Source organism: Hydractinia symbiolongicarpus, chromosome 12 (genome assembly GCF_029227915.1).
Source record: "Hydractinia symbiolongicarpus strain clone_291-10 chromosome 12, HSymV2.1, whole genome shotgun sequence".
Lineage (NCBI taxonomy): Eukaryota > Metazoa > Cnidaria > Hydrozoa > Anthoathecata > Hydractiniidae > Hydractinia > Hydractinia symbiolongicarpus.
The window spans coordinates 15,946,484-15,961,143 of record NC_079886.1 but is presented as its reverse complement, the minus strand read 5'-3'; the positions used below and the strand labels follow the sequence as shown (position 1 = coordinate 15,961,143).

General features: G+C 34.5%; 1 protein-coding gene across 1 annotated transcript; it reads right to left on the bottom strand.

The window, feature by feature from the left end:
- Positions 1–2,297: 2,297 nt before the first annotated feature.
- Positions 2,298–9,415, bottom strand: LOC130622252 (protein enabled homolog). Its single transcript, XM_057437694.1, has 8 exons — positions 9,040–9,415; positions 8,432–8,488; positions 8,054–8,158; positions 6,690–6,800; positions 6,077–6,553; positions 5,132–5,255; positions 4,587–4,683; positions 2,298–4,505 (listed from the first exon to the last, which is right to left on the bottom strand). Exons 1-8 carry the CDS (start codon positions 9,236–9,238, stop codon positions 3,642–3,644), a joined length of 2,034 nt encoding a protein of 677 aa, XP_057293677.1. The 5' UTR covers positions 9,239–9,415; the 3' UTR covers positions 2,298–3,641.
- Positions 9,416–14,660: the final 5,245 nt, after the last annotated feature.

Here is a 14,660-nt window from a genome sequence, read left to right as displayed (position 1 = left end):
CTGATGAAATTAACATAAAAATTTTTGTATTATAATTAAGTTTACGAATTTAAGCATTAAGCACTGTAAGAGTACAACAGAATTTTTTACAAAGAAAACTATGTATTTTAATCAAATAATAATAAATAGGCATTTTGGGGAAAAACTGATTCCTTTAGCTGAGAGAATTGTAGATAAATAAACCAGTTATGTTGTTTCAATCCAACAACATATTTGGCCAGTTAAGCTAGGCAACACTCCCTAAGATATATTTAAATCTCGATCAGTATACCACAATAACTTAACCTGATGGCCTAAGAAAGTTAAGAAAGTTTTAAATATAATATATTTAAACTTTCTACATTACTATTAGGCCACCTATATATTACATAGGTAGCCTTACAACTAATAAATGATTTTTTTTTTTTTTTTTGGGGGGGGGATAACTCAGACAACATAACCTTACAAGTTTACCACTGTCATTATCAAAATAGTTAATAGAGGCCTAATCTTGCTCTGAAGGTAATTCCAAAGAGAATAAGAACAGTTTTAAGAACCTTGAATCTATTTTCCTAGAGCTACACTACACCTACTAAATACTCTTATTTATAGAAATGTGTGACAATGTGTGATTTTTTCGTAAGAACAGCAGCAATATGCAGTGGTGCCTTCACCGTCTGAAAAAAATTGATTACGCCAGAACCAACAAACAACTTGTGGTCAGTATGGTAGGTTTATCATTTCTTAAACATGTTCAAGAAATGATAACTCTTCTATACTAATATGAACCTGAACAGACATACCGAAACAATAAACAATTTGTGATGACTAAGTACACTGGGTTTATTAAATTTATACTAAATGAAAAGATAAAAGCATATTAGTAGGGAGTGTGACAATAATAATGATACATAACTGGGCAGTGCATTATCCGTATGTGCATAATTAGCTGTAACATCCTACCTATAATATCTGGCTAGGATAAAAAGCTGGTTAACTTTTCTAGGCAATCCAAAAGTGACGAAAAAATATCGTATTGCTACAGAAATGTGTGTTAGCACATTAAAGGAAAAACTTTGGATGACTTCATGGATATGACATCATTAGATATTTTCGAACTCGAGAAAAGGCTTAAACAGTTGAACAAAAACTTTGGTACACAAAAACGTTTGTGTTGATAAGGATATTTAAAAAGGGAATAATTTTTCCTTTTTTTCAGACCACCTAATATCCTATGAGTCGCTATGACAACACACGTGACGTTATACCATTTTTTTACTATCAAAAAACTAACTAAAAGTGATGAAAAATCACCTCTAAAATGGTATACTTCAGTAGTTATAACAAAAACATATGGAGGGAGAGCAGCCCGAATAGAGTTAAATGGTCTGCTATCAGAAACAGATGGAGATAAATATTAAGAATAAATGTTACCATCACGAACTTCCGTCGCATGTTTATGCATTTGACACGGTATGTAAATTTCTATTACATCGAGTTTGTTGGTTGAGCTTTTAAATGACGAGGTTGCACAATTTTTAGCAGATAGTGGTTATTTGGAGAAATTGCAGTGTCCCCAGAGCTTCTTGAGATAAAACTTATCTCTAAGTGCTCTGGAGTTATTATTATTTATTATTTACCCAGGATAGCCTCTTCAGTTCCTATTGGTACTGCTATCAACGAGGGTCCTGCGAAGGTGGTCCTAGCGCATTTAAAGCTCCCATTTGAGCTACGAAAGTCGTGGAAGCACAGCAATCGCGCGACTAGACAACCGCCTAAGATATCAATCCTATTCTCATGCTGAGCGCTAAGCAGAAAGGATAGATTCACACTTTTATAGTCTCTGGCATGACTCGGCCGGGGTTTGAACCCAAGACCTCCCGCACTGAAAGCGAACGCTCTACCACAAGGCTATCAGTCGATAAAAAAAGAAGGATATATAAAAAAAATAATTCTTCCATTTTGTTTTCTTTTATATGACGTATTATACGTCTACCAAGTTTGATTCCATTTGGAAAAGTCGATTAGTTCGCATGATGATGTAAAATATAGGACGAGCAAACTTTTTGTGTTTTAATGTTGAGAAGGAATTCCTAAACGCTTGTTTATTCTTACTAGTACGGTGACACACCGGTGCGACCGCCAGACAATTTTTTCTTTGTTTAAATAGAATGAATTATTATGTTAATTAAAAACAACCTACGCCTATGGTCCTGCGCCACTGTGTTACTTTCGCCGGTACAAACTAGTCACAACCGTCGAGAACTTGTTCCTACGTGGCGACTGATGGAGTCATCTCAAACATACTCAAACAAAAAGCACATACGTAAGCCAGGCAAATAACGTTGAGCTGTTGCTAATAATATTCTCTAGCACGCCTGCACACCGAAATAATCCACGTCGGGCCCCAGGAAGGCCCCAAAATTTGTGTAAAATGGCCATGCTGACGTCAGCAACAATTAGAAGACGTTAGGGAGAGTAAGAACAGTTAGGATGAAATAATAAGGCTAATTTATTTTTTTATTTATTTTTCGTTTTGTACCATAATTGTGCCATGTCATAGGAACAACTTACATAAGTTATGAAGCTTCATTGCTTCTTCCAAAAAAGCCATACCCAAAAGGAAAATAATGTCTGAATATCAGAGGAAGACAATTTGATTTTTTCTAGTTATTATATTATTGTTGTTATGATACAAAACTCTGTAAATATGCTAGTTAGCTCACAAAGTAAAAACAGGATGAGATGAGATGTGTAAAACAAAAAAGACGAAGAGACAACAACACAAAAAATACAAAACTTTCTAACAGCTCAGAAATTATTCCCGTGCAAAATTCTTGTTTTTTCATGCACGAATAAATGCAATGCTTTATACAGACGAGAATGTTACCCACAAAGCTAATTAGTTTCTTTTTGTAAAAAAAAAAATTTGCATGCTTGAAGATACATGGAAGCCTTAAAATTGTATTTTTTAATACTTTTCTAATATTAGAAATATTCGTAGAATATTTATTTCTGAAAAATTATAGGAAAATAAACGAAATTGCTTAATCAATTTGGCACAATGTAGTTCTGTATTTTAGGCATAGAAGGATTTTGTTCAGTACACAAGTGGTGCCTGTTTCTTCTTTCTTGAGAATATTTTTTTTAAGATCGAGAGAATGCTATCTACGAAGAAGCACACAAAATTAAATGTAGAAATGGGCATTTGGAGACACTACTTTAGTTGGGTAGGTTTCGCTAGTGCAATGTTCATGTATTCTTAAGTATACACTGAACAATCTGCTCTTTTCGCCTCTAAATAATTACTATAATTTCTTACAAAAATACTTCGCATGTACAAGTTTCTGCCAAATGGGACATCACACCAACAAGACATTTTTTCGTGAAGTTTACGTTCCAGCAAGTTCCGAAACTTTTTGTTTATCGATGTCATCTATTCGCCAGCTACAAACGAAGCATTTGCGTTACCGGACAACGTGGAGTAACGCGTTTTATTAAAAATATCGTAATACTATTATAAATACTCTAAAGTGGCTTTTGACTAACAGGGATGGTGGAGTATATTAAAGACAAATATTTTCAGTGCATTGATGAATGGAAATGACTTCTGGTTGGTTATTGAGCACTTTTTTTATAAAAAAGCTGTTTTTTAAATATGCTTAGTCAGCAATTACACCGACTCTCTGTCTTATTTTTTTATATCTGCCATGTTGAGGTGCTCTGGGCATCTCGTTTCGTTTGCGTTTTTTGTCTGTACAACATCCATCTCTTGCGCATGCTGGTCCACAATGTTGCTGACATTCAGATGGACATGTAGCTGGTAATTCACTAACTGGTGGTGCTGGAACCGGTTGCTGCGGCGTATATACGTGTTGTATATGTATAACCTTACTCATGGGAGGAGCAGGAGGTGGCGGTGGTGGTGGTGGAGGAGGAGGTGGTGGTAGTTGAGGAGGTGGCATTAGTTCCTGTTGCATTTGTTGTACTATAACTGGGTCAAGATAAGGACGACAACAGTCAAAATCACAGCCTGGTGCACAGATCTTTGGACATTGACCAGGACAAGTATCAAATGGAGCCGGCAAAGAAGATGGTGGTGGTCTAGGAGGTGGTGGTGGTGGTGGAGGTGGTAGTGGTGGGGGAGGTGGGGGAGGTGGGGGAGGTGGTGGAGGACGTGGAGGAGATGGAGGAGGTTTTCTACGTGGCATAGTTGCTTGACAACAATCAGGTTGACAGGCTGGTGCACAGCTTTGTGAGCAAGGTGACGGGCAATGTAAAACTTTACCTGGCGAAGGTGCGTATGGTTCCATATTGCTAGGACAGCACATTGCTGGACATGAAGCATCGCATGAGTTTATACAATCTCCAGTACAAGCTGGCACATTCATTACTATAGGCAGTTCTGTTGGATCGATGGTCACTTGAGGAAACTGTGGTTGCGGTAACATAGGTGGAGGTGGAGGTGGTTGCATGCTCTGTTGTGCATTATAACAGCAATCATCAAGACACATTGGTGCGCAAGACTAAATGAATTATTAAAATTTTAGCTTTTTTATACAGAACCTAATATTATTGGTAAAATAACATCAATTCTTGATACTAACCACAGGACACCCAGGTGGACACATTCCTTCGTGCTGTTGCGGCTGTGGTAAAACACCTGGTGCACAACAACCTTGTCCACAAGATGGTAAACATACTCTGAGAAAAGCAAGTTAAAATTGGTTATTTTATTTAAAGCTATCTCATCAATTTTACCACTTAGATTTTACCTTGGACTATTATATATAGCATTGTTTCTATGTTTAGTCCTTCTCCTTGTTCCAAAATTCCAGTATTCCCATCACTTTTGGGTAATAACATGTATAATATTACGACAATTTATGTGCAAAGCTTTAAAACAAGTGCAAAAAGTTTTTTGCAATACTAAGTAAATACATTCTTGTTGATGGAGAAATGCTTCCCACATTCTCCAATGATGTTTACGTGTTGATGGAGAAATGTTTCCCACATTCTCCAATAATGTTTACGTGTTGATGGAGAAATCTTTCCCACATTATCCAATGATGTTTACGTGTTATTTACCCTCAACCTTCCACTTTGAAAGCTCAACGTGTTTATTTAATGCAAAACATTTAAATATACTTACGTTTTGCACATTGGATGGCAACGTGGTTTTGTCGCTGCAGAAGATGTTTTGCAACATCCTTCCCCACACGATGGTAAACATTGTTTTGCGCACATTGGATGGCATCTGGCTTTTAATTCGCTTTCTAGATTGCAACAATACTAACTTTCTAACCTACCCTAGTTTTTACAATGTTATTGCCTCTTAAGTAGTTTTGTAAGTTCCATGTCTGGTATCAGCAGTAGAAGGAATTGTAACCAATCAAGCAAAAATTTCAATTGTGTCTAAAATATTTTTTTACAAATACCTTGTCTATATAATACACAAAAAAGAACTACTGCATATACACATTATACTTTTTTAACTGCTGAGCATTGTTTGTCATTGTTATTTTTAATAGTCCTTTGCAATCAAAGATACATTAATGCTGAGCTAGATGGCAAAAGAGACAATGCAAACATCACGGATTTGCACTCCCTCCATAGTTTTGTCGCATTTGTTCAAAAGTTCGTGAATGTCGTTCTGTCAGTCTTTATTTTTTCAATAAAAGTTCGCCGAAAGCTTTGTCTACCATAGTTTCAATTTCTTTCTTCAATTTTATGTCAGTTTTTTTCTTTGAGTTGCTTAGATCTACTTTGATTAATTTATTTATAAGTGTCTTTTGAGTAGCTTTCTTATGCGCATTAGCAGTGTGTCTTAGGTCAGTCGTATCCGCAAAATCATGCCGTTTAATAGTGTCACCAACGCCGGCATATTGATTAAAAGAATATGCTTGCGAGGTAGATTGCAATGTTGGAGATCCAGAATACAGCAGCGGATCAATTTGTTGCTGTTGTTGTTGTTGCTGTTGCAGTTGTTGTTGTGGCATCGCATTAACATGTCCATCAGTGACCGTCGTGTAAGTACTTCCAGTGGAAGTGTCAGGCGGTTGGTCTTGTCCCGCTGGGTTTTGTGGTAAAATTTTACCTTTTGGTTCCTCTGAAGCAGCAACTGGCTCTGGGGAGTGTTTACGTTTATGATAAGCCTTCTTTTTCTTTTTTATTGCTTCTTCGCGCTGTCTTTCTTTTTCTTCTTCTGCTTCAACTTCCTCCTTTTCCTTTTCTTCTTTTTCTTCTTCTGCTGCAGCTTGCTTCTCGTCTTCCTCGTATTCTCTAGCTTCGCTATTTTGATGTTCTGTAGCCGAACTTTCATAATCAGTAGCCACTGGTGTATTTGTTACAGCCATGGGTAAATTAGCATGGTCTATGGCTTGACTTAACATATTTTCATGTATTAAACGAACTTCCTCTGGAGCCAGATTTGAATTCTTTACAGATGTACGATGTTTTCGTTTGTGCTTTCTTAATTTTTTACTTTTCCTTTTTTTCTTTCTAATTGGTTTTGGTTTACTTTCTTCTTTAATTTTGTCGACCTTTGCTTGAGTCTTTAGTTCTTCAAGCATGCCTAAAAATATTTCCAAACCACTTTGTCATATATTTATCTATTTATTTAACTTGCAGTATATAAATAGGGTACAGTTATCTTGCAGTATATAAATAGGGTACAGTTGCTTTAGAATGTGCAACACCACGGTACTTACCACAAAAGTTGCAACTACTTGGACAGTTTATGACCATGGCGTCTTTTGAGGTTTCACACACCCCTGCTTCAGATAATTTATCACAGCTTTCTAGTTTATCACGACAAGTATCTATTGAAGAAAAAGATTTTGCCAAAAGATTTGTTAAAATTGAACAAATGTTTTGAATAGGTAGGTTAACTTTTAAGATGGCAATTTTTATAGTTCTTTAGTAATAAAGAAACTTCTTGCACAGCCAGAATGCGTTATGAGAATTTCTTAAGGTCATAAGCGGTTATTGAACTGCTTTGTTGTATTACTAACTAAGAAAATTTATGCCTCTGAAGAGATTTTAAAGCCTTGGCTAGCTTGTGTGCAGTAATATTATATGTTACTATCCAAAATTTAGAAGATTGTAGTTAGCTAGCTAGTTTAAAGTTATCAGAAAGTTTGCTTTTGAAAGCAAGGTACATTTTTATGTTTTAATATTATGGATGCTTAACAAGTCAAGAAACTTTCCCGTTATTTTCAGTAATTTTTCAAATGTTCAAAATCTTGTGTTTGCCGTCAGTGCTCATAAAACCTTTTCACCGCCATTATCTCTATTTTCGTGCAAGTCAACATTCCTTTAATTAGTATATTGTTGTTAAAATTTCAGAACGCTTCAGAAATTCCATTTCTAAGTCTAATTGCATTTTTTAGCCTAGCTCTATCATATCTAATAGGATAATACAGTCCAGCCTGGTGATAGCGGACATGCTTTATAGCAGACATCTTGTTATAGGGGATATTTTTTCTAGGATTCGGCTAAAACATGGTCAAAGCCCCAAAGAAAACCTTTACATAGGGGACACTTTATAGCGAACACTTGTTACAGCGGACAAGAATTTTCGGAGCCGTGTGAACATTTCCTTTTAAAATCACCTCTATAGCGGACACATCGTTTTTTCGCAGATATATTAATATATCTATATTAAAATACAAGTATTAAATTACTTGTATTTATGTGACATATTTTCCTACACATCAATGCAGCGATCAAGTTTATCAACAGCTTTTTTAAATCATTCTATAACCTCTGCTGTTTCCAAAAAAATTAAATCTCCATATACCGGACACTTTTTTCAAGAACCGTAGGTGTCCGCTATAACCAGGTTGGACTGCATTATCAGAATTTGGAAATAAAGTCTTATAGTTAAGAATAAAACAATTTCTTGAGAGCTATTATGTTTAATCGTCAACATTTTTCCCAATTCGCAAAATGAATCCCACAAATCTCTAATTTTTGTCAAATTTGTCAAAAACTAATTCCGTAATTATTTTTTTCGCCGACGAAAACAAAGCAATGGGGAAGCGGAAGTACGAAGAGAGTTGAAATGTCTTACTTTCATCCTGCTTGAGCAGCACTTTTCCTGCATCTTGTATATGATGCTCAATGCTTTTCAAAAGCATTTGAGATACTTCCTTCTCTGCTTCTTGAACTCGATCAACTATGAAATTATTAAAGAAACAATTTACGATGATGTTACATTTAATAACAGTTAAAAATTTTCTAACCATAATGCTATAATTAAAACAAAATTGTCCACGGAAAGGTCCCTTTTATCTTTTTAAAAATTCGCCTCGATGTAAAAGCATAAAAAGGGCCAGAGAAAAGGGTTTACATTTAACAGGGTAAAAATGAATTAACCTATAGCTCTCATTTGTGTCGACCATCGCTGGTGTATACTTTTTTTCATCCTTTTATTACGTGATGGCCTTACCTATGCTTTCGTCTACCAGTTTATTAATCGCATCTGTTGCTTCCTTTAAATGAACACCTGAAAACACAAAAATATAAGTTTAAATTCATTAGACATTTTATAGAAAGATTATAGAAAGCAACAGTGAAACATAATAACAATTGTGTTGTGCAGTTACATTTACGTGCTGTCGAAGTGAATGCAAAGTTCCTTTATTTAGTAACGTACTGGTTGAGTTGGTCGCATCTGATATTGTTATTGTTTGGGACAATTAGGGTTAATACTAATAAAAACAGGGAATAAGGAAAAGTAATTTTTGCAAACTAATATATATATTTTAAGCACAGATTGTTTTTAAGTGTGCGCTTATTGCATTTTTCTTGTTTTGTTTCGATCCTCTGCCTAATTACTCAAAATGTTTTGTTCATTTGCACGTTAACACGATGATATATTTGGTTAAATGGAGTGTCATATTGATATGTTTTCAAACAAGAAGTTATAAAGAAAAATCGAAAGAATAAGCTTATCCACTCTTCTGTCTTCTCCGACACCTTTCCTTTATCATGCGATGTAATAATTCATGCAAAAATTTATCAAATATTAACTACCATGCATATAGGGTTCCTTGCCTGTTAATGACTTCTTCTTTTGGTGTTTTCCACCTCCCCCTTCTCCCGTAGCTGCTGCTGGCATCTTCTTAGCAATCTCATTTTGGACTATATCTTCGACAACTTGCGCAGTAAAAGCCTTTTTTCCAGATATTAGTAATGGGCTCGCAAGTAATGCGGTAAAAAATAACAATATGATAAATCGCCTTTTGACTAACATTGTTCGAATAAAAAATGCAGCGACTACTATCAAATTTCTCTTGTTAGATCATCTCCAGTAAAAATGTTTATATAAAAAAGTTCTAAATACTACATCAAAAATTTGTGATCACGATACCTCTTTTTTATTAAATATAAAAAGTTACTCGAAGAATGCAGCAAAGGATAGTGTTTTTTTTTGTTTGATGGTGTACTGGCAGAAAATTATTTGCTTGGTTGAGTACGAATGCTAATGCGCACCAGTGGGCCGTGCTTGTGAATAACTTTAGTTTGTGAAAATCATTCTGTTTATTCATTGTGCAAGAAGCATAACTGTGAAGGCCCGAAACAAAAAATTTGAACTTCGGTACAACAAAAAGAGTTAATCTCAACGAAGGTCTTTCAGCCATTTGTTTTTGCCGCTTCTTCAAGTGACTTAAAGGACGTATAATTTTGCATTGTAAACAGAAACCACGTGATTATTGTGCTATGTGATAACAAAGAAAAATCACTTTTGAATTTATAAAAATTGCAAATCGCGAGAGTAACTACATTTTTGGTACAAATGAAAAATGGTACAACGCAATTATATAAGAGACAAAAAAAAATTTTTTAGGATGTCCTTAATCTCAAAACTAACTTTTCGGGCGGGAAAAGAGGGCTCGGTTTCGGTGAAGTTTAACGTTTCTGAGTTTGCGCTTGATGTTAATACTATTCGTTAGCCGTCAAAACATCCAAGATGGTTACTTTGTTCTTAGTGTCATAGGGTTGACTCGATTAGTCCAAAATACTCTCTCTGTGCGAAAAAATGACGTACTGTGAGCGTTCAAAATCTGATTCAATTTGGTAAATCTTTTAAAAGACCGAGGATGTTGGGGGGGGAGGGGCAGATTAGTTTTCCCACCCTGCATCCAGGTCATAATATGTTAGGAAATCCCTGGCCTGAATAGGATTAATATAAAGATGTGTGCGGTATAGTACCCACTATGAATTGGAGCTTATTTTTTGTAACATTTTGTATAGCAACTTTAATGGTTTTTTACAATTATGTAGAGGTCTGATACTATAAAAATAGCGTGAGTAGAGCTAATTCTTATTTTTTTTATTTTGTTTTTGTTAAGTGATTAATAGTTTTGATCAAAGGAAAGAGTTTTTTACTACATGTATTAATATACAGTGAAAATAAAGCGGCGACGAGGAGAGTGATGATGAAAATGAGATCAAGGTCAAACTAAGAGACGGAGAAGAATAAGCAACGATTGAAAAAGAGCAAATGAGCGTAGCAAAGGAAAAAGAGAGCAAGAAGAAGTTGAGGATCAAAGCAGAGAGAATATTCAAATGAGACAAATAGAAAAAAATAATCATTGAATTTGACTAATTTATATAGTTTTTATTACTCATTTATTTTTGTTTTTTATTGAAACAAACACATTGGAAATTCAAACTTTTGTGATCCTTTTTGATCTGGAAATTAGTCAGCAAAAAGTAAGTGAATTCAAAAATTTAACCAACAAAAAGTGACATTTTTTGCTGACCTTTATTTATTGCTGACTTTTTTGCCGAATCTTAGCCACTCTTCAAAGTTAAACATAAGAATTCAAAGAGAAGAATCAAATAAAATGTCACTTAAAAATTTTAATATTTAAAGTTTGTTGATGGTCTTTATATTTTGTGCGACAGATTGTATTTGAAGTGTTTGATAAATTTTCTTTGTTATGTGATGAAGTAGCTAATATTTACGCAGAGATTAATTTAAAATGCTATTTTTGTTTACAAACATTTGTCTGGTTCAAGATGTAATTAAAACTTCTTACAATGTTGTCAAAAACTACATGGTTCGTGGCACGAAATTCAATGTTCGATTCCTCTTGACGGCGATTCAACATGGGCGAGTGAATGTTACCATAGCCCCGGGTTAACCCAAGCCATGTGAGGGGAATTGGGAAGATGGCACACTGTGTGGGCCGTTGCATGTTGCCGGGAGTTCTCTAGTAGAGCGCGGGCTCTAATTGGGCCTGCGTAGCTCAAAATGAGCATTAAATACTCTAGGACTCTCCATCTACGCCATGGCCCCTCCTGGAAGTAATAGACAGGGTATATCCCTCGATATTTGTGAGGCTAGCCATGTAAAATATGCACATCTATCTATCTATCTATCTATGTGGACTGGAGGGGGAGTTGGAGTCTTGCGGACTTTATGGAGTAAAAAGTCAATATTCTGATTATATGTCCATAATAGCTGTTTTTCTAGTTCATTACAAATTTTAGATCGCAAATTGAACGGCGTTCGTGGGTGATAAATATTGTCAATCAATCATCGGCAATTTCCACTCAATTACACTTTTTAACTGTCATTTTTTTTAAAAAAAAAATTAACAAAAATTTAACAGTAACGCGCGAGTAGTTGGTGTACTATGAATTATTTTTGAAGCAGATGATTATTAGTCATGGAATCACATTATTAAAAGTCAGAATTTTAAAATGTCAACGAAATAACTGGCAATCTAGAAGCAGTAAATGTATCAACGTTTATAAAAAAATGTAAGGCTTCTTTTTAGAGCACCTTCATGATATTATCAAAGCAGATGTTTTGTATTTGAATTATTTAGACGCCATTAACACGGTAGAAATGTTTTAATGAGCCGACATCAGAAGTGCTAACTACCTACACGTTTTAAACACAAAAATGACGATTTAAAAAGTTGTTTAACTGCGTTATTTTTCTTTAGCATTTGTATTACGTTTCCGCTGAAAGTATTTGTTGAGATTTATTTATAGACACATTATTGGTAATGTCAACTTCAACCAGTGGACTAAAACTACTTTTGGACCTGCTTAGCTTTTCTTTTTCTTATTTGTTTCTGTTTTTTGTTTTGTTTCTTTTCTTCATGTTATTTTTTAGCTTTCTGGCTCAATATTTGTTCTCATTGTCTTTTTTCTACCATAATTTATGCAAAACTTAGCTCTGACCAAGCGTATTTGTACCAATCAAGTTAGTCAATATCACACAGGTGGTTTTTAAACAAAGTAGTAGCTAGCTACTTTAGCCCTTCAAGATGTTAGGAACGCTCAATACTAAAGCTTATAAAGCTAAGAGTTTTGTAACGCATTTCAACTTTCCAAGCAAGATAAAAGTGTTCAAACGCAACCAAAATATATGTCATATCTTCGTACTTTAAGTTCTTGTCATCTTTTTGGTGAATTACGTTTTTTTATAAAGGCTGTTCAATGTAGAATTTCATGGTTTTCGAATTACTCAGGTAAACAAAATATTTTTGTATTTAAGAGTTACTGCGCAATAAATATGTAAATACCATTCCTCCCGAAGTTATCTACGTTACGCTAGCCAAACTAATGTAACCCGTTATGTTCTCGATCTCAGCACTTTTTACTTCGGTGATGAAAAGTTGTTCAAAAAGCGATTAAAAACAAATATACTTTTGGTATAGTCCTTCTCAACTGTTGCTGTGGTTATAATACTTGACCTTTACTTTCTGTTTTTGTATATTTTTAAAAACGCTCAAATAATGGCAAGATAAATAAGGTTTGATAAAAAGAAAGTTGGCCAGGCTTATACAAAGAGGGAAAAAACATACCGCTAAAATAATGTAAAACATTAAGAATTTATATTTACTTTCTGAAATAAATGAAGAAGAAAAAACACTTAACACCTTTATTTAAATGATTTGAAAGAAAAAAACAAAAAGTTCTAGAACTCAAACAACGCAACGTTTTCTAAACAACCAAACACTTTTTAAAAGATGAAAAAATACTTTTCAAAAAAAGAAAGAGATTTTTGAAACATGCTTTTTTATTGCGAGAAAATCGTGTTGTTTAAAATGAAGCGAGAATCAGGTAGCTTAGAAACTTTCATGCCGATGGAATCAGCAATCGTCTCAAAGGGAAAAGCAGATAAACTCAAGTTTATACTAAATTTTTAAATCTGCTTTTCTAGTCGATGCTATGTTATCATGTCTCTTGCACCGTTTTTACTTGACTTATAGAGGTCCTTGTATTTCTATGCTGCGATATACTCGGTTAGATAGCAGCACTAAGGTCAACTGACATCGAGGCAAAGTACACTGAAAAATAAAAACGGTCTTACCTAAATCTCTTTGGTACTCAGTCAAACATTTCAAATGCATTGTATTTGCCCTTTTTGATTAATGACTATACGAGGTCCAAATTTTCCAAAGATATACATATCCGTAAATGCTTCATTAAGCGCCCCAGGTGTTTATTTAAAATTTTGATTTTCAGGGTGGACACTTTTTCTAGACGGGCGATAAATCAAAAGGGCGGTTACAAAAATCTTTTTTTCGTGCTATGCAAAAGTTTTTTGTAAAAAAAAAAGCTATTATGGTCAATAAATATAAATACAGAAGATTTGATTTAATAATATAAATATTATCATGTCATAAACAAGCGAGCTTATTCTAGAAGATTGGATATCTGATAATATGCAACAATTATAAATAACATGTAGAAGCGTAAATAATTAAATGAAATTCCTCCACGTTTATAAAATAATCCCAAATGCGTCCGTTCGAAAATAAAAACTTCCTTTGATATAACGATAAGCGTAAGAAGTATGCTGTTGTTGAGTAAAAGGTTGTTTTTCTAATTTTTAAAGCATTAGCACCCATTTTAACTCTCGTAATACATTCAAATAAGCCCCTGGGCGCTAATTCGAAAGAGGTTGCTTATAAAATAAATTGCAAAAATGGACGAGCGCTTATTTGATAGGGGCGCTTATTTGAGAGTGGGCACTGAATTAAGCATTTACAGTACATCCTGATTAATGGATATCCTGTTAAAAACGAAATGTTAGTATTGGACACAATAACTAAGTAGAAGCAGTGAAACAAAACTACGTGAATGCATATGAGGGGGTTAACAGACAAACGAACGCCCCAAATTCAGGGAAAATGGTCAGCAAAAATTAGGACATTCTAAGAGTTTGGATTCCACCTAATAACCTAAGATCCTAAGTCCACTCGATACATTGATAATGGAACAGATGTCGATAAATTAGCTGTCTCAAATATATTTTGACCGACTTTGTCATTGAGTTATAGCTTGGCCATTACACAAGTTTGAAAAGAAAGACTGCTTGTTTCTTAAAAGCTTTTATTAACGCAAAACTAGAATTTTTTTCCCACTAATCTGTCACGTCAAATTTTTTCGAATTCTCACAAAAAAATTGGCAGGGAGACGTTATTCATATATACCATATTTGCGCGGCATTTTTCATCCAACACATCCTCCCGCCTTCTTCTCCTAAAACAATATCATGATTATTTTGTGTCTGTTGTTTAATTTATATAAACACACAATCTCGTGTTGATAATGAAGAACTACGGCTATGATAGTCAAAGTACAGATTGTAATTTAGTAGAGATCAGAAAAATTCCCACCAACAGTTGTCACTGTCGTGCGATGTT